A 20,784-nucleotide genomic window follows, 5' to 3' on the forward strand; every position below is an offset into this window, starting at 1 on the left:
TTGTGTAGGTGGAATTCAGAATGACCACAGGACAACATCAACATGTCACTTGGCCCAAAATGTCTGTCTTGTGTGGTGTTGAAAGTTTGTCTCCGGCCTGAAGAGGATGGCTGCGTGGAGCGTGTTGCTGTTTGTGTGTGCTTGTGGATGTACAAATATTTGCCGGAGTTGTAGCATGCAGACACATGATGCAGATGGCTGGGCTTGTTGTATTTCCACACGCAGAGTCCTGGTGCTGTCCATTCATATGCATGTGTCCAGACACCAGCCGCCGCCTGCCTCCTGCCTCGCTCGCTCGCTCGCTCTCATGCGTACATGACGCCCGTCCGTGTTGCACAACACACGTCCGTTCTGCTGGCGCTGTCAGCGCGCGCGCACGTGTGTGTGCGCCTCAGATGGGTATTAGCTGCCAACACTTTGGCCCACACCAAATGCCTCATTTCAGACGACTGTCTGGTGGCTGAACGGGACCCGCCCTCGCTGGCAGGGGTCAACACTTGGAGCCCAACACGATAATTGTCCTCTCCATCTTCCCAATCTCCTCCTTTCTTCTTTTTCAAATGAACTGAAAATACAATTCCTCCATTTGATGATTTGATGAAGATTTGTGCTCGGTACCTCAGAAACTATTTTCATTCTCTGATGCTGATGGTTGAGAAGTGGCTGCCACACATGAGGAATGGAGGTCGTGATGTGCGCCGCCGGGTTCACAAGTGGTCATGTGTTTCTCCGACGCTCATTAATCTCTGCACCTAAAGCCCAGGACGGAGATGTAGTTTTTGAAATGTTGAGTTGGCAGTCGGAACTTCAGGGGGCCACAGCCGTGTGCTGGTGGAGCTCAGGAGAGGATGATGGCATCCACCCTCCACCTGCCGCCGTGAGGACGCCACTTGAAGCCAGGTCAGCCCTGCCGTTGCAGCAGAGATTTCCCAGCCAAAGTCAGGGTTTTCACTTCAGGGGTACAGTTTCAGTAAAGAGCCAGTTCAGGTCAGTTGTTGCAGCACTGGTCCCACGTGACGCTGGTGATGTTGATGCAGTACAACATTCAAGACAATTATTCAGGGATTTCTCCTTCACTTGCTCTCTCATTTCCAGAGCCACTAATGCAACACAGTGTGACACGTCTTGAGAGGAAGTTTCTAACGCATGACTTTGCCTCCTGGTGGTCGTCATATACAGCCTTGGTCTGGGGTTCATGAGCGACGGGTCTTTAAAGTGTGACGTGTGTCCCTCATTTAAGTCACGTCTCTGTGGTGGCCCTGAAGTGGAAAACAATTCGCTCTACCACTCCTCTCTTCTTCACCTCTGCGCACTCATCCAGACACCATATCAATAACCTGTCCAGAGCCCGGCTCCTTTTCCATCCAGAAACCATCCATTTCCTCCTGGACAGAGGCCAGACTGGTGGTGACGTCCCATTGGATGTGGGTGTGAAGGGTTGGCGGATAGATCCTGTCATGTCCGGGTGTTGAATGTGCTGCTCCTGGAGGAACAACAGAGAAATGAGAAGTGGATGGGTCCAGAGCTCCTCAACACCAGCGGATTCTCTGATTCTGTCTCGTCTCTGCCCCCTGCAGAAGCCTGGGATGGATGTGGCCGATGGCTACGTGACCTTCGTCCGCAACTCTCAGGACATGCTGCGGGAGAAAGTCAGTGAGGAGGTTTACGTTGAAAGACTGTTTGATGTAAGTAAGCAGCTCTCGCACCGCACCACACCACACCGCACCACACGCGTGACCACACAGCAGTCAACAAACCCACCTGAAAGTGCATGAAGATGCTGCAGGCAGCCGTGAGGACAGTTCATGCTGCTGAGGCCTAGTTTCTGAAGTTTCTGCTTCAGTCTCCTGCTTCTCCTCGTCAGACTCGCAGGAAGCGTCTAGTCGTCGAGTGCAGAAGTCCACACTTGGTGATAGAAATACGCCCTTATTTCCCGCCGTGACCAATGTGGCGCCGTCGCCTGTGAGAAGGCAACTGTGTGATGGTGCCTTCACTGCCTTTTCAAGCTCAGAGCGCCATCTAGTGAGCTCTGAAAATAGGCACGTTGTTTCATGAAGCTTAATCAGCCCATCACCACTCACTTGGTTCAGAAAGGGTTCCGTTTCTGAACCATGAAGTAGATGCACGGCAGTAACCGGTGAAGGAATGCCCAGTTTTGGTGTGCTTCAGGTGGCACTACTGCACTGCCCCCACACTACTACTCTTCCAGTCGAAAAGAGAGGCTGCGAGCAGTGGATTACTGCGGCGACACACTCTCGGCCCACACTCTTCTTACCTCTTGACAAGATTAACATTCATTTGTCTGCCACTGTAACTGCATTGGGAGCTGAAAAACACAACAGGATTTTGAAATCACATCCATTTGTGGAGATTAGTCCAGTTGCCATCCTTGGAAGTGATGAAGAGGTGGATTACAGTGTAATTACTGGGTCTGCTCCTGGAACACGGATGAGCCACGGCTGTAGGTGACACGGCTGGATGTGTCCCTCGGATATTTCCACTCGTTCTTACGGAGCGTTTGGATTCAAATGATGTGGCTGCTCTTCATGGACAGTCAACAATGGTGGAGGTTTAACTGCCAGTGACTCTCCGCTGCTGGAGGTGGAGGCTCTGACTCGCTAATGTGACCGAGAGCAAGTCGAGTCCATCTGACGGCCGCACGAACCCTCACCAGTCTGTGCCTGGGGTTGAGGAATCCTCAGCACCGCGGCCTGGTCACAGGTGTGAAACGCCCTGACTCGGACTGGTGACAGCAATCCCAGGGAGTCAGAGCAGCGTCTCACTCTGGAGGCTCAGGTCTACGTGGATGAGGCGGACTGACACGGCCTTGGTCTTCAGGAGGCTTGCTCCACGCAGCCAGGCTGAGATGATGGCGGCCCTTCAAGGCTCCTGTGGCCGTCGTGCCAGTGTCAGACCGGGAGGCGCTCCCTCTGGCGACTGCGCCTCCACATATGTCCACTCTGACCTGGGTGTTTTGGTGTTTGGGATGGGAGGCCAAATTAATTTGCTCCCTGCCTGGACCAGTGGCGGCGGCTCAGATTAAAGCAGATTGCTTAAACGGTACTGGGATTTAGCGCGGCCCAGCGGAGGGCTCATCCCAATCCAGCGCTGCCATGACACCAGGCCCTACGGTGGGAGGGGGGTGGGGGGGATTACGCTGGTCAATTATACGCTTAATCTGCCTCTGTGCCGCGGGGATTAGAGCCGGCGCTCATTGATTGATTTGAAGTATTTCCGCTGACCTTGGATGGTTATCAGATTCCCCAGTGTGGCGAAATTGCACTTCTGTGTGACCAACACTAAACCGCTTTTTAATCACGGCCGCGGGGCCCACAGAGCCGCGGCTGGCGGCTGTGCCGGCACGCAGGAAGGTCGGGGTCAGCTGCAGCTGCAGATTGGAGGATTTGGGATGGTTGTTATTAACACAGTGCGCTCCAGTGTCAGCGGCCGGCCCTGCGCAAGCATTCTTGGTCACTTCACTCCGGCCTGGCACTCGCACGCCGCGCCAAGTGAACAGTTGAGGCGGCCACTCCCGCCATGGAGGTTGGCTTTTTCTCTGTCCTGTGTCACAGGAGCATGCTTCTCACTCATCAATGCTGGTTTACCATTCAGAGCGCCGCTCTATTCAGAAGTTATTTGGCCTACAACTGCTGACCAAGGCTCAGTGAAGGACAGAGTGGTTGGAGAAACACGCCTGCTTCTGTGTTCTGAGGAAAATCTCACTCAACTTGTTCTCTGCATGAACATTTGAGTTTTTATGCTCTGAAGGGCCACATTACAAACTGTAAGTGTTGTGAGGGGCCACCATCCGAAGAAGGACAGCGAAGAATACAAAACATGACGGACAAATATCCATCATACACCGTCGACTTTAGTAACAAGCACAAGTTGACCTCAAAAGATTAAAGGTCGTTGAGGGTATTGAGAAGTGGAAATACGGAAACTATTGAAATATTTCATTTCATATTCACTTAATTTGAATATAAATAACTATGGGCCAGGCGAGCAATTTATTTCAAAATATAATTTCAATATCCCTTCAATGTATTTTGAGGAGCAAGGAAAACACACAAAAATGGCCAATGAAAACATTTTAGTCTAGAAAGAAGAACCTGCTCTATTCACCGCTGAAGTGGTGAGACAGAAACATGCGACTGACTTGTGGCTCAGCACGACATGCACCATGGTCTCCGTCCCTCAGCCGAGCCGGTGGAGGTGGGCCGCTCCTCTGGTCTCCTGCGCTCACTCTTTCAGACGGGCAGAGAGCAGGAGGGAGGGGATGAGGGCACCTGTAGCGAGGAGCCTCGTCGCTGCAGCCATGTCGGGACGGGGTCGCCGGGCTGTGTGTGACTATTCAAGTGAAGCTCTGAAAAGGTTTCACTTCCGTTTAATGAAGTTTGTAAGCAGCTTAGAGTCGGCAGTAATGACACTGCTCAGTTCAATCCTCCCCAGTGACGGCCGGGGGGGGGGGGGGCACAGATGTGGCCTCCCGGGGGCCCGTTCCCTGCCCCTCACCTTCCCTCTGGCTCCTTCAGGAGCAAGGCAGCGACGGTGGCGTTTGTTTGATGAACTTGTGGGACAAAGGTGACAGCTGCTCGCGGCCCTGTGTGGACGAGTGGCTCAGCGCCGCTCCCTCTTTCTACATCTGTCAGAGGCCAGTGGGGTGAAAAGAGACAAATTGGGCCCAAAAGAAGGCCATTCACCTTCCTCAACCCTTCTCCACAGCTCCACCTCTCCGCTCCATTCAGGTGCTCGGCGGGAGCCTCAAGTGCTCGCTGGCTTATTCCATTTTGGCTCCCCCTGTAGAGTTCCCTGAGCCCACAAGTGTTTTAGCCTCTTTCTCTTCCCCTCAATCCTCCCCTAAGCGGCTCTTTGTTCACAGAATGGCTCACTTTTCTCAGGACCCGGAGCTGCCGGCTCTTTCTCTCCCTCTATTGTCCACCGCCGAGCTTTTCTGTTGCTCATTGTGTGTTTACTCAATGACTGGTAGCTGACCATAATTCCAACTGTTTAGTTCCTCACAACATGGCCCCCTCCTCCAACCTCTGCCACCCACTGACCCACCAACAACCACTGAGCAGCTCTTTTGCTCCACTGCCCCAGTGGATCAGCAGCCTGCTGGAAGGAACAGAACCTTTTTCATTTGCTTCCACGACGGCTTGGCGCTGGTCTGCTGACATGCCCGGGTCAGGGCCAGGCGGGGCGGCTGGGTCCGCCCTCACCGTCCCGACCGGCCCAGACCTGCGGGGCCCGGTCCCACTGCCTGGCCATGCTTCTGTGCATGAGGCTTCACTGATGGAGGACACACTCTCACAGGCAGCGCTAATGCTAGGAGCCGCCATCAGTTAGGGACCATCAACAAATTCTAAAGCCTCAAAGTCTGAGCGACATCTTCAATAAGGCCATGGAGAACAAGCATTTTAGGAGAGAGAGAACTGTGACAAGGTTTTTCACCACACAAGACAAAGGACTGACAGTTTGGATCATGACCTGGAGAATAGACTCTGACTCCATGGTCATTTCTTCACCTGATGGTTTCTCATGTTTCTCCAGCAGCATCTAGGAACTGTGTCCAGACTGCTCCATAGTTCAACTGTTCAGAGACATGAGACACAGCAGACAGACAGACAGACAGACGGCTCCATTGAAGCCCTAAATAAAGCTGGCAGAGCAGCCTGTCAGACACCAGCGGCTTCTACCAGAGACCTGAAACATTGAGCTCCTCATCTCTGCACTGCAGACTTCACTCTTCTATTGATGCTGGAGACCAACTCCACTCCTGAGTTCCATCATCCAACAGAGAGACTGTAGCGTCCGACACATGGAGCAGAAGGAACGTGGGTTCATCCTGACCATTATCGCTGAAGTGACAACATTTATGGTGATAACTTTTTTGGTCCATATCACCCAGCCCTAACTTCAACTGCATTCCATCTGAAGTCAGGTCATCGTCAAGTATTCAGTAACTGCAGACTTGTGCTGCCAAACCTTCTGTTGTTGCCTTCATGCTGCTCCGCTTTCTGTGTTTGTTTATCGTTTTTAATCTTTTGTTTTTATCTTTTCATGACTTTAAAACAGACCTGGCTACAGCGCGGCCCCTGCCTGTATTTTCGTGGCCCTCAGGAGGTCGGACTGAAACCATGTCATTTTATTTTTACTCTATTTTTGCTGCCAGTTCAGCAGAAAACGCCCCTCCTCCCTTCCATTTGCCAGTTTAGTGAGTGTTTACATTGACAGGAAATATTTTTGAAATGTTTGGCCCATACTTTGGTTATGAACTGTTTCATGGCTTATTATATATATATTACGGAGGCGCCTCCTCATCTTGGAGCTTTGCTGGTGACTAGAAACGGCGGTTGTCAGCCGAAGGGCCACTGTTGCAGGAGCTGGTGGCTGGAGACTGGCAGTGTAGCGAGGGGCCACCTGTATTGAGGCCAGAGGGCAGGACCGAGCTGACAGATGAGAGAGCTTGGCCCCAACATGGGCTGGAATATACGGCGCCACTGGCTCCTCACCCCAATTAGCCTGGTGTGAAGAGCCTCCATCTGCTCGCCCGGGCTTCTGCGCTCTCCTGCTGTCGGGAGCACGAGGTGCGCCTGAGTGACGGGGCCCTGCTGGTGCCGGTGCCGTCCGTGGCAGAACCCTCCTCATGTGTGACGAGGGACGCCGTTGTCACTCAGAACTTCAGCTGGTGTTGGCTTCATTTCTGCTCAAATAAAAGTCCAGAATTCCCTGGGCTCCATTCACCTCGTTGTTTATGTTGAGCTCACGTCAAGATGGAGGAGTTTGGATGCTCTCTTCACTCTTAGCTGTTCTTCAGTCGTTCCTCAAAACCTGCTTTATTGGCCTCTTTGGAGGAACTTGTTCAGTGGTGAGGGGAACGCGTGAGCTGTACCTTCAGGAAAGGAGGACAGCAGACTTGGTGCTGGACTGATGAGGTGATGAGGAGGAGAAAGGATGGGAGCAGAGAAGTTGTGAGAGCCGATAGAGAAGAGAGCAGCGGTGACTGAAGTGAGGGCAGCTCTCAGTCAGGTGCAGAGGAGGGAGGCGACTCGCACCAGTCCAGTTGGGGCACTGTGACCGGAGGAGTGGAGGAAGCGTCTCCTGGTGCTGACTCACAGAGCTGTGAGGAGCAGAGGGGGAGCGAGTTGACGGCTCTGGCCGTGAAGGCGTCTGCACTGAAGGTGTTGACAGAGAAGGTGAGGTGAAGGAGTGAGCTTGGAGAAGTGTGTGTGAGCGAGCGAGCGAGCGAGAGAGGACCAGACCCAGGCAGCAGAGAGAGAGTGAGGCCGCCAGAGGTCCGGTGTCCAGGAGCAGAACAGAGATCACAGAGCTTTAATCTGCCGCTCACTCCCAGTTTCGTGAAATCTAGTCGAAGCTGTGTCCAGCTCATGTTGCTGTGGCGCTTGAGAGTAGCTCAGATTTACGGTCAAGGTTTGCTGTGAGCTGCTTCACTGAGCTCCACAACACAACTGTGGGAGAGCTTGTGACTGTGATGATGATGATGATGATGATGATGATGGTGGACTCTGCTTCTCCCTGGCCACGCCCACTCCACCCGTGCGCGCTCTGCACCCTTGTTTATGGTGACACCAACACGGGCGCAGCTCAGCTGCTCATCTTTCTCTCTGCAGCATAAGTCAATTGAACTGCTGACCACTAACTAAACCACTAACTCACCAAAGCGCTGGAGGAGGTGCGGCTCGAGCTTCCCATCTCCGGGACACATGCATGTGTTGGTACAAGGCTGGAACAAAGGCTCCTCACACAGGAGCAGCAGGGCAGCAAGAGGCAGAGAGAGGCCGAGTCCCCGCTTGTTGTAATCCCCTGCTCCCACCTGTGGTGAGGCCCCTCCTCAGCTCCAACATTCTTGGCTCCCAGCTCCCAGCGGCCCCTGCCTCGGCGAGTGGCTGTGGTGTAGTGCTGGCTGTGTCCCTCACCTGTTCCTCACTTCCTTGACCCAGAAACCTGACGTGAGTCACTGCTCTTTCAGAGAGATTGCGTCTCCGCATCACCACCTCCCCTCCTCACCCTCCCCCCTCCTGCCCCCTGCCAAGTGCCATGTGAAGACCTGGGTGTGAAGGCGAGGGGCGTGTGGAGGGGTGGGCTGGTGTCAGAGGGGGGCAGGAGGTCGCGCTGTCCTGAAGTGAGGTGAGGGGGGACGCAGTGGCTTCACATGTGTGGATGTGAGAGTTGGCGCCGCCTACGTGTGGAGGGGCCCAGAGCGCGGGGTCGCAGGAGCGGAACACTCCCGTTGGATGGGCCTGGTCTGCATGTCCCAGATCTGATCCTTGTGAGCTCCAGCGTGATGTATTCAGAGCCATGTTACGCCTGTGTGGGCTGCCAGGAGGTGCCGACCCCCTGCTGCTCCCCGCGCAGCCATAAATAAGAGGCATCGCTGAAGTTGTCTCTTCGGATGAGTTTCTTCTGTTGGGTCCTGCCAAGAGGAAGGAAGCAGGAGGGGCCCATCACTGTTCACTTGACAAGTGCGGCTCCCAACTCCGTCGACATGTGGACGCAGCCCTGCTCCTGGCACCTCTGGCGGGTGTCGCCGCTTGAGATCCACATAATTGATTTGAAGAGCTGCGGTGGCTGTGCACGTCACGGAGGTGGAGAATCTGCACTTAGTGGTGGCAAGAGCGCGACTGGTGTGAGAGGAGGAAGTGCTGCAGAGAGCAGCCTGTGGAGTTCACTCCAGGCTCTGAGAGACCTCTGAGGCGCCCTGTGTCCTCAGCAGGACGCCCGAAATGTATCACCAGTGCCTGTCTGAGGCCCAACTCCTGGTGTCATCTCTCTGCTTTACATTCAGTTGTGTTTCCGCCCTTTCAAAAAGAGAGCAAAAGAGCTTCACAGGGATGAGAATTCCAGTCGCTCTATTGGCCGAACCAAGCCACAGGCCTTTATAAACATGTTATTATTATCTTTAATGAATGAGGCTCAGCCCAGTAAAACAGTCGCCCAGTGTTACCGTGGCAACAGTTGCCACTGCCCTCATGTCTGTGAACGTTTGTGATTTGACTCTGATGCTTGTTTATCTGTTGTTTATCCAGTTATTCTGGGGCTAATTGCTGTTGACAGCGGTGTTTTTGACAAAGCCAGTTGTTGGTTCTCAGTCGTTGACCCGGTGTGTCGGGAGGGGGCGGGGTTATGAGTTGGAGGCGGGGTTTAGCCTGTCCCCCCTCCACGCTCTGAAGCCTTCCTCCTTCTGTGGCTGCTCTGTCAGAGGCCAGAGAGCAACGCAGAGTCGCTGCCCAATAGAAGGCAAATAGAGCTGTGTTGCGGCGTCTTCATGTACGTGAGGGCTGGTGTCTGGCTGCCTTCCATCCTGCCTGCTCAGCTGAGCTCCTGGCCTCGGCTCCTTCTTCACCTATTCGTACTGGTTTAATGTGGTGTGGCGCTGGGCTCCGCCCCTGCAAGTGTCCCGAGCACAGAGCTGCCGCTGGACAGGAGACACTCTGGGGCGAGGAGCTGCAGAGGGTCACCTGAAAACCCATTGACAGCCCTGTGAGTCAGTCAGACGGGCGGGCGGGCGGGCTGCCACGTTGGGCCGCTTCGTCTTCAGCCCGGTCCCCAGCAGCTCCCACTGCAGCCGTGGTGCACCTCCAGTGAGCCGCTGCAGGGCCGTCCAGCTGGTCCCACGGGGCGGACGGTGGCGTGGGTGTGAGAGATGGAGGCGCCGTGAGCGCTTGCAGCTCCCAGTGAGCCCTTTCACTGCACAACTCTGAAGAAGGAGCGTGTACTTGCAACTTGGCGTTGAAAAGCTCTGAAAGTGAGTGAAAATCGCAGAGATGAGGATGTGTCGACAAGATGCCGCTGACAGAGCTCCAAAATGCCAGTCGTGGCATGAGAGCACTGGCAGCATAACTGTCAAGTCTTTTTGACATGGAAGGAAGAGGAGTGCAGCTCTGCGAGGACCAGACGTGAGCGGAGCCGTCGCTCCAGGCCTGGCCTCCCTGCGGGGGGTCGCGCTTGGGGCGAGATCACAGGCCTGCTGCCGCGCCGGAGCCTTCACAGGCACACAGCCTCTCTGATTCACCCGCCGCCGCCGCCATCTTCCCCGTCAGCCGCCGCCGACCTTGAGCCTGCCGCGCTCACCAACTTCTTTTTGCTTTCATCGTCCTGTGCTCGTGGCTCGGGCGAGGAGTTTCACCTCCCACTGAAGCAGCGCCCGGGGGGGTGTGGGGCCATGGGGTCGCAGCCTCGGGTCAACGTTCGGCTCCTCCTCTGCTGAGGTGGCAGCTCTGACGCTGAGCCCAGGTGAGAGACGTGTGATCACTGTGTGAGGGGCCGAGGGTCCCACCCACAGAGGGACGGAGGAAAAGATGGTGCTTATTTTCTTGCTGAAATAAGTGAGAGAGAAAAAGCATGGGAGGGTTTGTTTTCCACTGAGTCCTCATGGATGTGGATGGTAAACACTGGAAGCTCTGTGGAGATCTTGGAAGGTCCTGCGTTCTACTGCAAGACCCTTTCTAGGAGCAACACAGAAACACAGGCCTTGCTGCTAAAGCTCTGCGTCTTCATGGAGCTAAAGCAACTCATGGCTTACCGTCACCGTCCGATTGGTGATGGATGAGCAAACTATGAAACCAAAAAAATCCTCATGATCCAAGGGCCACCTGTGGTCTGGGTCAGTTGGAGCCTGCCGCCCCTCGGTCTCTTGCAGAGGAGCTTCTTGGACACACACACAGAGAAAGTAACTTGCTGAAGAGCGCGGGCCGCCGCCGCTGCTGCTGCTGCTGCTGCTGCGGTGCCAGACCTTGACGGATCCCAGATGGGTCCGGCCTCTCCAGGGTCCTCGCACCGCAGCAGCAGCAGGAGGAGGAGGGATCCAGCCCTGCGTGCTGCCACGTCCGTGACCCGCCGGCGTCTGTGCTGTCTGTTGCAGCAATGGTACAGCAGCAGCATGAACCTGCTGGGAACGTGGCTGACGGACCGCATGGACCTGCAGCTCCACGTCTACCAGCTGAAGATCCTCATCCGCATCGTGAAGGTGAGGTGCTTCTTCCCTTCAGACCGTCCCATGAGTCTAATGAGCCGTGTGCTTGTGCAGAAGAAGTACCGCGACTTCCGCCTGCAGGGCGTCCTGGACTCCACGCTCAACAGCAAGATGTACGACACAGTGAAGAGCCGCCTGACGCTGGAGGAGGCCACGGCCTCCGTCCGGGAGGGAGGCATGCAGGGCGTCTCCATGAGGGACAGTGAGGAGGAGGAGGAGGAGGAGGAGGAGGATGGCCGCTAGTCCGCCGCAGCCCGTCACCACCGCCGCACCTTCTGCCCCCGCAGGAGAGTCTGAGGAGGAGACGGCGGCGTGGTGACGCGCACGTGCTTCGTAGAGCGTCTGCGACGGACCACCTGTGCCTGAGTCAGCTCCCACTGGACGTGTGTCCTGCTCCACCTCTGCTTCACCAGAGTTGGACCAGTGAGGGCCTCACGCGTCTGGACAGTGGCTCCGCCTCCTGGCGCGGCGCCTGCATGCTGCTCAGCTCCACCTCTGCTGGTGTCCTCTTCACTCACCCAACCATCTCCTGCTTTTGCCATGTGCTTCCTCCTGATCTGGAAGTGTGGACATGGCTGAGAAACCATCAGCCTTCTGCTGTTGGAACCAAGTCATGGTGAAGGTCTTCATCTCTACTGACCGAGGAGCGTGAGGAACCCGAGCTCTTGCTCTTCACTTTCATGACCTGCTCTGTCTTTCGCTTGAGCTCTGAGCTCAGTCCTGACATCGACCCACGTGACGTCCCTGAGCTCGGTTCAGCTGTGAGTGGCTGCTGCTGACTGTGTGACCAGAGACGCCATCGGCTCAGGCCCCTGTCTTCCTGGTCACCTGAGGTCATGAGGGGGTCAAAGCCACCACAGGAAGTGAGGAGGCCAAGCTCCGGCGCGACGTGACGGGACCTCCTGCTGGAGCGGGTGGCAGAGGGGGCATGGCCACAGAGGTCACATGCTGAGACGGGCTGAGTCAGCAGTTCACCCGAGTCACGGCCGGGTCCCAGGACGCTGCTCGCCTGCGCCCCTCGCTGGTTTCCAGTGACGTTGTGAAGTGTCCAGTGATGTTGTTCTTCTGCCCAGTGATGGACACGTGCTGTCGCCTCCGTGTTGCCTGTGTTCCTGTGGTTTTCCTGCTGAGAGCGTTGGAATAAAGATGGAAGACTAAACCATCCGCGCCTCTGATCTTTGGCTTTAATTGCAGAAAAGACCTCTCATCTCCTTCCCTCTCTCTCTCCTCCTTCTCTCCTCCTCTCCTCTCCTCTCCTCTCCTCCTCCTCTCCTCCTCCTCTCCTCTCCTCTGCTCTTCTCCTCCTCTCCCCTCCTCTCCTCTCCTCCTCTCCTCCTCTCTCCTCCTCTCCTCTCCTCTCCTCTCCTCTCCTCTCCTCCTCTCCTCCTCTCTCCTCCTCTCCTCTCCTCTCCTCTCCTCTCCTCTCCTCTCCTCTCCTCTCCTCCTCCTCCTCTCCTCTCCTCTCCTCTCCTCTCCTCCTCCTCCTCTCCTCTCCTCTCCTCTCCTCCTCTCTCTCCTCCTCCTCTCCTCCTCTCCTCTCCTCTCCTCTCCTCCTCCTCTCCTCTCCTCTCCTCCTCCTCTCCTCTCCTCCTCTCCTCTCCTCTCCTCTCCTCTCCTCTCCTCCTCCTCTCCTCTCCTCTCCTCTCCTCTCCTCCTCCTCTCCTCTCCTCCTCCTCCTCTCCTCTCCTCTCCTCTCCTCCTCCTCTCCTCCTCCTCCTCCTCCTCTCCTCTCCTCTCCTCTCCTCTCCTCTCCTCCTCCTCTCCTCTCCTCTCCTCTCCTCTCCTCCTCCTCTCCTCTCCTCTCCTCTCCTCCTTCTCTCCTCCTCTCCTCTCCTCTCCTCTCCTCCTCCTCTCCTCCTCCTCTCCTCTCCTCTGCTCTTCTCCTCCTCTCCCCTCCTCTCCTCTCCTCCTCTCCTCCTCTCTCCTCCTCTCCTCTCCTCTCCTCTCCTCTCCTCTCCTCTCCTCTTCTCTCCTCTCCTCTCCTCCTCCTCCTCTCCTCTCCTCTCCTCTCCTCTCCTCCTCCTCCTCTCCTCTCCTCTCCTCTCCTCCTCTCTCTCCTCCTCCTCTCCTCCTCTCCTCTCTCTCTCCTCTCCTCCTCCTCTCCTCTCCTCTCCTCCTCTCTCCTCTCCCTCCTCTCCTCTTCCTCTCCTCTCCTCTCCTCCTCCTCTCCTCTCTCCTCTCCTCTCCTCTCTCTCTCCTCTCCTCCTCCTCCTCTCCTCTCCTCCTCCTCTCCTCTCTCCTCCTCTCCTCCTCCTCCTCCTCCTCTCCTCTCCTCTCTCCTCTCTCCTCTCCTCTCCTCTCCTCTCCTCTCCTCTCCTCTCTCTCCTCTCCTCTCTCCTCCTCTCCTCTCCTCCTCTCCTCTGCTCTTCTCCTCCTCTCCCTCCTCTCCTCTCCTCTCCTCTCCTCTCCTCCTCCTCCTCTCCTCTCCTCCTCTCCTCTCCTCTCTCCTCTCTCTCTCCTTCCCCTCTCCTCTCTCTCCTCTCCTCTCCTCTCCTCCTCCTCTCCTCTCCTCTCCTCTCCTCTCCTCTCCCTCCTCCTCTCCTCTCCTCTCCTCTCCTCTCCTCCTCCTCTCTCCTCCTCTCCTCTCTCCTCCTCTCTCTCCTCCTCCTCTCCTCCTCTCCTCTCCTCTCCTCTCCTCCTCCTCTCCTCTCCTCTCCTCCTCCTCTCCTCTCCTCCTCTCCTCTCCTCTCCTCTCCTCTCCTCTCCTCTCCTCCTCTCTCTCCTCTCCTCTCCTCTCCTCTCCTCTCCTCTCCTCCTCCTCTCCTCTCCTCTCCTCCTCCTCTCCTCCTCCTCCTCCTCCTCTCCTCTCCTCTCCTCTGCTCTGCTCTTCTCCTCCTCTCCCTCCTCTCCTCTCCTCTCCTCTCCTCTCCTCCTCCTCCTCTCCTCTCCTCTCCTCTCCTCTCCTCCTCTCTCCTCTCCCCCTCTCTCCTCTCCTCTCCTCTCCTCTCCTCCTCCTCTCCTCTCTTCTCCTCTCCTCTCCTCTCCTCTCCTCCTCTCCTCTCCTCTCCTCTCTTCTCCTCTCCTCTCCTCTCCTCTCCTCTCCTCTCTCCTCTCCTCTCCCTCCTCCTCTCCTCTCCTCCTCCTCCTCTCCTCTCCTCTCCTCTCCTCTCCTCTCCTCCTCCTCTCCTCTCCTCTCCTCTCCTCTCCTCTCCTCTCCTCTCTCTCCTCTCCTCCTCTCTCTCTCTCTCCTCTCCTCTCTCTCCTCTCCTCTCCTCCTCTCTCTCCTCTCCTCTCCTCTCCGTCTCTCCTCTCTCTCCTCTCCTCCTCTCCTCCTCTCTCCTCTCCTCTCCTCCTCTCCTCTCCTCCTCCTCTCCTCCTCTCCTCTCCTCTCCTCTCCTCTCCTCTCCTCCTCCTCCTCTCCTCTCCTCTCCTCTCCTCTCCTCTCCTCTCCTCCTCCTCCTCTCCTCTCCTCTCCTCTCCTCTCCTCTCCTCCTCTCTCCTCTCCCCCTCTCCTCTCCTCTTCTCCTCTTCTCTCCTCTCCCCCTCTCCTCTCCTCTCCTCTCTCCTGCCTCCTCTGCCTCTCCTCTCCTCGCTCCTCTCCTCTCCTCTCTCTCCTCGCCTCTCTTCTCCTCTCCTCTCCTCTCCTCTCCTCTCCTCTCCTCTCCTCTCCTCTCCTCCTCTCCTCTCTCTCCTCTCCTCTCCTCTCCTCCTCTCCTCTCCTCTCCTCTCCTCTCCTCTCCTCTCCTCTCCTCTCCTCCTCCTCTCCTCTCCTCTCCTCTCCTCTCCTCCTCTCCTCTCCTCTCCTCTCCTCCTCTCCTCCTCTCCTCTCCTCCTCTCCTCTCTCCTCTCCTCTCCTCTCCTCTCCTCCTCCTCTCCTCTCCTCTCCTCTCCTCCTCTCCTCCTCCTCTCTCCTCTCCTCTCTCCTCCTCCTCTCCTCCTCTCCTCTCCTCTGCTCTCTTCTCCTCCTCTCCTCTCCTCTCCTCTCCTCCTCCTCTCCTCTCCTCCTCCTCCTCTCCTCTCCTCTCCTCTCCTCTCCTCTCCTCTCCTCTCTCCTCTCCTCCTCCTCTCCTCTCCTCTCCTCTCCTCTCCTCTCCTCTCCTCCTCCTCCTCTCCTCTCCCCCTCTCCTCCTCTCCTCTCCTCTCCTCCTCCTCTCCTCTCTTCTCCTCTCCTCTCCTCTCCTCTCCTCTCCTCCTCTCCTCTCCTCTCCTCTCCTCCTCCTCTCCTCTCTTCTCCTTCTCCTCTCCTCTCCTCTCCTCTCCTCTCCTCTCCTCTCCTCTCCTCTCCTCTCCTCTCCTCCTCTCCTCCTCTCCTCTCCTCTCTCTCCTCTCCTCTCTCCTCTCTCCTCTCTCCTCCTCTCTCTCCTCTCCTCTCCTCCTCCTCTCCTCTCCTCTCCTCTCCTCCTCTCCTCCTCCTCTCCTCTCCTCTCCTCTCTCCTCCTCCTCTCCTCCTCTCCTCTCCTCTGCTCTTCTCCTCCTCTCCTCTCCTCTCCTCTCCTCCTCCTCTCCTCTCCTCCTCTCTCCTCTCCTCTCCTCTCTCCTCTCCTCTCCTCTCCTCTCCTCTCCTCTCCTCCTCCTCCTCCTCTCCTCTCCTCTCCTCTCCTCTCCTCTCCTCCTCTCCTCTCCCCCTCTCCTCCTCTCCTCTCCTCTCCTCCTCCTCTCCTCTCTTCTCCTCTCCTCTCCTCTCCTCTCCTCTCCTCCTCTCCTCTCCTCTCCTCTCCTCCTCCTCTCCTCTCTTCTCCTCTCCTCTCCTCTCCTCTCCTCTCTCCTCTCCTCTCCTCTCCTCTCCTCTCCTCCTCCTCCTCCTCCTCCTCTCCTCTCCTCTCCTCTCCTCTCCTCTCCTCCTCCTCTCCTCTCCTCTCCTCTCCTCTCCTCTCCTCTCCTCTCCTCCTCTCCTCTCCTCTCCTCCTCTCCTCTCCTCTCCTCTCCTCTCCTCTCCTCCTCCTCTCCTCTCCTCTCCTCTCCTCTCCTCTCCTCTCCTCTCCTCTCCTCCTCTCCTCTCCTCCTCTCCTCTCCTCTCCTCTCCTCTCCTCCTCTCCTCTCCTCTCCTCCTCTCCTCTCCTCTCCTCTCCTCTCCTCCTCTCTCTCCTCCTCCTCTCCTCCTCTCCTCTCCTCTCTCCTCCTCTCCTCTCCTCTCCTCTCCTCCTCCTCCTCTCCTCTCCTCCTCTCCTCTCCTCTCCTCTCCTCTCCTCTCCTCTCCTCTCCTCTCCTCTCCTCTCTCCTCCTCCTCTCCTCTCCTCTCCTCCTCTCCCCTCTCCTCTCCTCTCCTCTCCTCTCCTCTCCTCTCCTCCTCTCCTCTCCTCTCCTCTCCTCTCCTCTCCTCTCCTCCTCTCTCTCTCTCTCTCCTCTCTCTCTCCTCTCTCCTCCCCCTCTCCCTCTCTCCCAGCTTGTCCTCTCTGGTCCTGGTCCGATCCACCTGTGGAAGCCTCCCCCCCTCCTTCCCAGGCAGCAGCAGCGACTGCTCTTCCATGTGACCCCCACCCCCCACCCCCCCACCCAGGCGGCAGACGTGACCTTCCCTGCTGCAGCTCAGCTTCCTCCTCATCTCTGCTGCCAAGATCCTCTTTGTCTCGATGAACAAGGAGCTTTGGAAATACATATTTGTTAATCTGTGATCTGAAGCCTGGGATTAAGTCCGTGGATTAAGCCATCATCATCATCATCATGGTCGTCGTCATCTTGAAGATGGATATTGCAGGCCACAAGGAGATCAACTCCAGCTGCAGCAGAATGAGATCAGGAGTCAGAGGGAGTCTCGAGGTGGAGGATTAGACGGATATGTTTGTTGAAGATGAGAAGGATCCCAGTTATGTTTCAGTGATATCACCCAGAGGAGGGGGGGGGGCAAATCCCTCTAAAGCGAGACCAAAACAAGGTTTGGAAAAACACTCAGGAACATGGAGGATTTCAGAGGAGCCTGTCAAACGCTGCAGGTTTGGATCAAGGTGAGTTGTGCATCTGAGCCCGGGGGGCGTGGCTAACACAGCCAGCCAATCACAGCAGGGACCTCAGACCCACGTCACATGACTGAGGACAGCCTCTTCAGCTGAGCCCGTGCCTTGTGAGGACCCCTCCAGGCCATCGCCCTTCCCCCCATCACATGACTCACCCGAACCAGGACCCAGTGAGTGTGAAGCTTTACCCCTCAGACTGAAGCGGAACCTCGTGGGGACCAGCAAAAGGGCCCCACAAGGAGGTGTGTGTGTCCAGGAATCGGCCCTCACAGTTGATTCACCATAGTCAGAACCAGTGGAGAGTTGGGCCCAGAACTGGAAACAGCGGGTGAATCCAAGCTGCTCCCTGAGAAACAACATCGTCCATTCATTCCAGCGAGGAACCCAGAGCTCCTTCTCTGATCCCACTGGGGCTGTTCGGATGACCGTCACTGAGGAGTCGCTCCAAACCTAACGGTGAGGCCTCCAGGACGTCATGTGGATCACATTGATGTGAAAAGGTTCATGTCTTCTTTGAGTGATGAGGTCGGTCAGGAAACATTGTGACTTTTTTTTTTTTTTTTATTGTTTTTTTTTGGCAGAAGACAAAACAGCAAAACATGATATCAAGGCCATGGGGTGAATTCTGCCAAATAACAGAGTAGAAAGAAAAAGAAAAAACCAACCACCAACCCTCTCTCCCACCCTCTTATGGTACATTCAAAATGATGAGCACTGAGACGACCAAGGCGCATGGTGTTTAAGCAGGAAAAAAGGCGTATTAATGATCATGCAAATATACAGAACAGTAGAAAATAACATTGTGACATTTGCACAGGAAGGTCCGTGAAAGCCACGAGGCGTCATGGGCCAATCATTGGTGCCCGAAATGTTCTGGAGAACAATGGAGAAGGCGGCTGACTCTGAGCTCACCCTGCTGCTGGTTTGGGGAGGAAGCCACTATGAGGAGCGGGAGAGAAGGTCCGGCTGAGGAGGAGGAGCAGAGAAGAAGAGGGAACTTCTGCCGCCCGCTCAGAGGAGGACAGCCACTCAAGGAGCCGCTCAGGAAAACTCAGCCGTGCTGCGGGGTCACCTGGGGTCAGGCCGGGGGCCGGTGGCGTGCGGAGCAGCGGCTGCAGAGTGTGTCGTCGTGCTGTGTGGCGTCCCTGTAATGGAGCGGCTGCAAAGCCCCTTATCCCCACTGTGGCCCCGGGACCTTCGCTCGAACACGGCGGCCGATTAAGTTCCCTGACAGAGGTGTGTTGTGAGCAGAGCAGTGAAGATGACACTCGGGTCCATGTGGAGAGCAGCGGGAGGAGACGGCGTTGATCCCCAGCAGCCGCCACCAGCCGCCTCAGTCTGCTGACACCCACGACAACTGGGACAGTAATAACTGTTATGTTACGTTATGTCACGCTGCCACTGAAGCAAAAACACTGGAGAAAACCAAAAATCTGTATCAGAAACACAACTATACAAATATCCTCAAAACAAACCAGATAATAAATAATCATAAAAAATAAGTAGAAACGACAAAGTACAAGTTGAGTCAGCGACAGACTCATCAATGTAAACATGAATCATAATAATGCAGGCTCATAAGGCCCCGCTGGAGATTAGGTGTGTGGGAGCTATAGCAACAGTGTGTTTTTTTTCCATCATTTATTGATTTCTGAAATATGATATAGTGAGCTCTCTCGGTCAGCAGGTGGCGCTGGCTCCTCCAGCGCGCTTCATGAAACAGCAGCCCACCAGATGGCGCTCGTACTTTCAAAATAACGTGCCATTGAAAGAGTCTTTAGTATTTTACAGCGCCACCTAGTGGGCCCTGAAAATAAGGACACTGTTTCATGGAACTTCAGCCACCCGTAACACATTTACAAACTTCTTTTGCAAACTCAGTTTTCCAGAGTTTGCAAGTGTATTTACAAGTTTGTACATACGTTTTCAGAGTTTGTAAATATGTTCTTCTGAGTTTGCACTTCCTGCATTCATTCCGCGACCAATGGCGACCTCTTGCAATTGGTACAGGAGGACTCCATGTGACTGACTTTCCATACACTGGAGACTCATTGACAATCTCTGGAAAGGCGTTGACAAAGTTGTAAATGCTCTTACAAACTCGGGAAAAACACAGTTTGCTGAAGAAGTTTGTGAATGTGTTTTGCACTTCTCAGCCGCCGTCTCTCCATGAAACACACATGAAGAAGAGCTTCTGCTGAGGACAGTCAACGCAGCAGAAAGCGCTCTCCTCCTTCATCCTTCAGACTCGCAGTGTTACTCTCCTGGTGAAAGCCACTCTGTGGTCAGCTCAGCTCTTCCTCTCTCCGTGACAGGTGCAGCAGGATGACACGCGGCGCGTGTGGGAGCCAGGTGAAGGTCTGACAGCTGGAAAGCTCCTGCTGAGCAAGAGCCTCGCGCAGGACGACTCCAGCTGTCAGGTCTGCAGCTCTCAGCGTCCACACCACACCACACCTCAGCTCACCTCGCCGCTGCTGTCGCCGCTCCTCTCAGGTGCTCCTCTCTCATGGCCTGCACGCTCACGTCTGTGTCCAGCCAGATCATCTGCCATCTGTCGATCTATACATATATTTATATTTTTAATTTAATATAACTGAACTGAACAGTGTGCTCTTCAGACAGCAGGGAGCCTTTGTCAGTGCAGGAGCTCCTGCTCCACTGATGCAGCTGGGATGAGAACAACAACAACAAACATGGAGGAATCCTCCCTGAACCAAAGCAAACTAAAGCATCTGTTGGCTTTGCTTCAGGGAGGTTTTTCACTCCACAATGTCCAGGGTTTCCACCACTCTGGATGGACTTGAGATTCTGATACAAATATTCTCCACACACTAAAAGAGCGTCAGTTGAACTCAGGTGATATAAAGACTTGAATAGAGCCACCATGGTGATTTATTGTGCTGTTGTCAGACTGATGCAGAATCAACAATATTCTGCTGTTTCACTGTCTGTGTGGCTCCATCATTTGAGGCGTGTCGAGTCTTTGCTGCGAGGTGTCAGTGAGTGGTGCCGCTCACTTCAATCATCCCATGAGTCTTTTTGCGCCTCATGAACCAATGAATCTGCTGTTGTTTCAGTCCTTACTTCTGCAGTAAAGTGAGCGGCCGCTGCCTGTCGGTGTTTTCCGGCCCACGGTCGCGGCAGGACGAGGAACTGTCTGCTGACGTGTCTCACGCTGCCTTTGGTTCTGACCACCTTCTCTGCCGCGTGCTGGAAGTGACCGACTGAAGCTGTCAGTGTTTGTCCTGTGAACAATGAAGCAACAAAGCAGCATTTGTGTCTGAGTGATGCAGCGCCACCAGGAGAACATTTCAGACCGAGTCACATTTCAGGAGTCTCCTTTTCCATCACTCTGCTGAACCCGTGTCCCTTTCTTTCCTTCATTTTTGGTTTAAAATAAAGTTGTTTTGAAAGAAAATAAGGAAAAACAAAACAAAAAACCTCATGTTTTCAAGTTGAAACTGAAAAAAATGGAGAACAATAAAAAAGCTCAATTGTTTTATTTTGTTCTGAATGGATCCGGAAACACAATGCAGGGTCTCTGCCATCAGAAGGAACTGGAGTGTGGTTAGTTCAGTCGGCCGTGGAGACGCACTTTCTGTGTCGAGGGAGGTTTCCCACTGTAAACAGCTGGTTCATCAGCGTGGCCGCCGTCATGGTGCGCCGTTCAGCCTCGCCCTCCTTCTCCCTCTTCTGCTGCAGGGGGAGTCAAACATCAATTTATGGTTCATGCCTCCGTTTTTCTGTCGTTTTTCCATTTTTGTCAAACAAATCCAAACTGTTTTATGTTGAAAGAAAAGAAATGAAGATTGGGCCGGACAGAGACGTGCGGCCTGTGTTTGCCTGGACGTGCAGACTGGACCGTGATGGTGTCATGAGCGAGTCATTTCAGTGCCA

At 55.2% G+C, this 20,784-nt stretch overlaps 1 protein-coding gene across 2 annotated transcripts in view; it reads left to right on the forward strand.

The window, feature by feature from the left end:
* Window positions 1-12,150, forward strand: part of cadpsa (Ca2+-dependent activator protein for secretion a) — a 52,934-nt gene extending 40,784 nt beyond the window's left edge. For both annotated transcript variants that reach the window (XM_053867005.1, XM_053867006.1), the window contains exons 26-28: window positions 1,578-1,685; window positions 10,886-10,990; window positions 11,051-12,150. In XM_053867005.1, coding sequence (XP_053722980.1) covers window positions 1,578-1,685; window positions 10,886-10,990; window positions 11,051-11,239 — 402 coding nt within the window. In that variant the 3' untranslated portion in view covers window positions 11,240-12,150. The remainder of the gene's footprint in view (window positions 1-1,577; window positions 1,686-10,885; window positions 10,991-11,050) is intronic.
* The last annotated feature ends 8,634 nt before the right edge of the window (window positions 12,151-20,784 follow it).

Source organism: Synchiropus splendidus, chromosome 6, assembly GCF_027744825.2.
Source record: "Synchiropus splendidus isolate RoL2022-P1 chromosome 6, RoL_Sspl_1.0, whole genome shotgun sequence".
Taxonomy (NCBI): Eukaryota; Metazoa; Chordata; class Actinopteri; order Syngnathiformes; family Callionymidae; genus Synchiropus; species Synchiropus splendidus.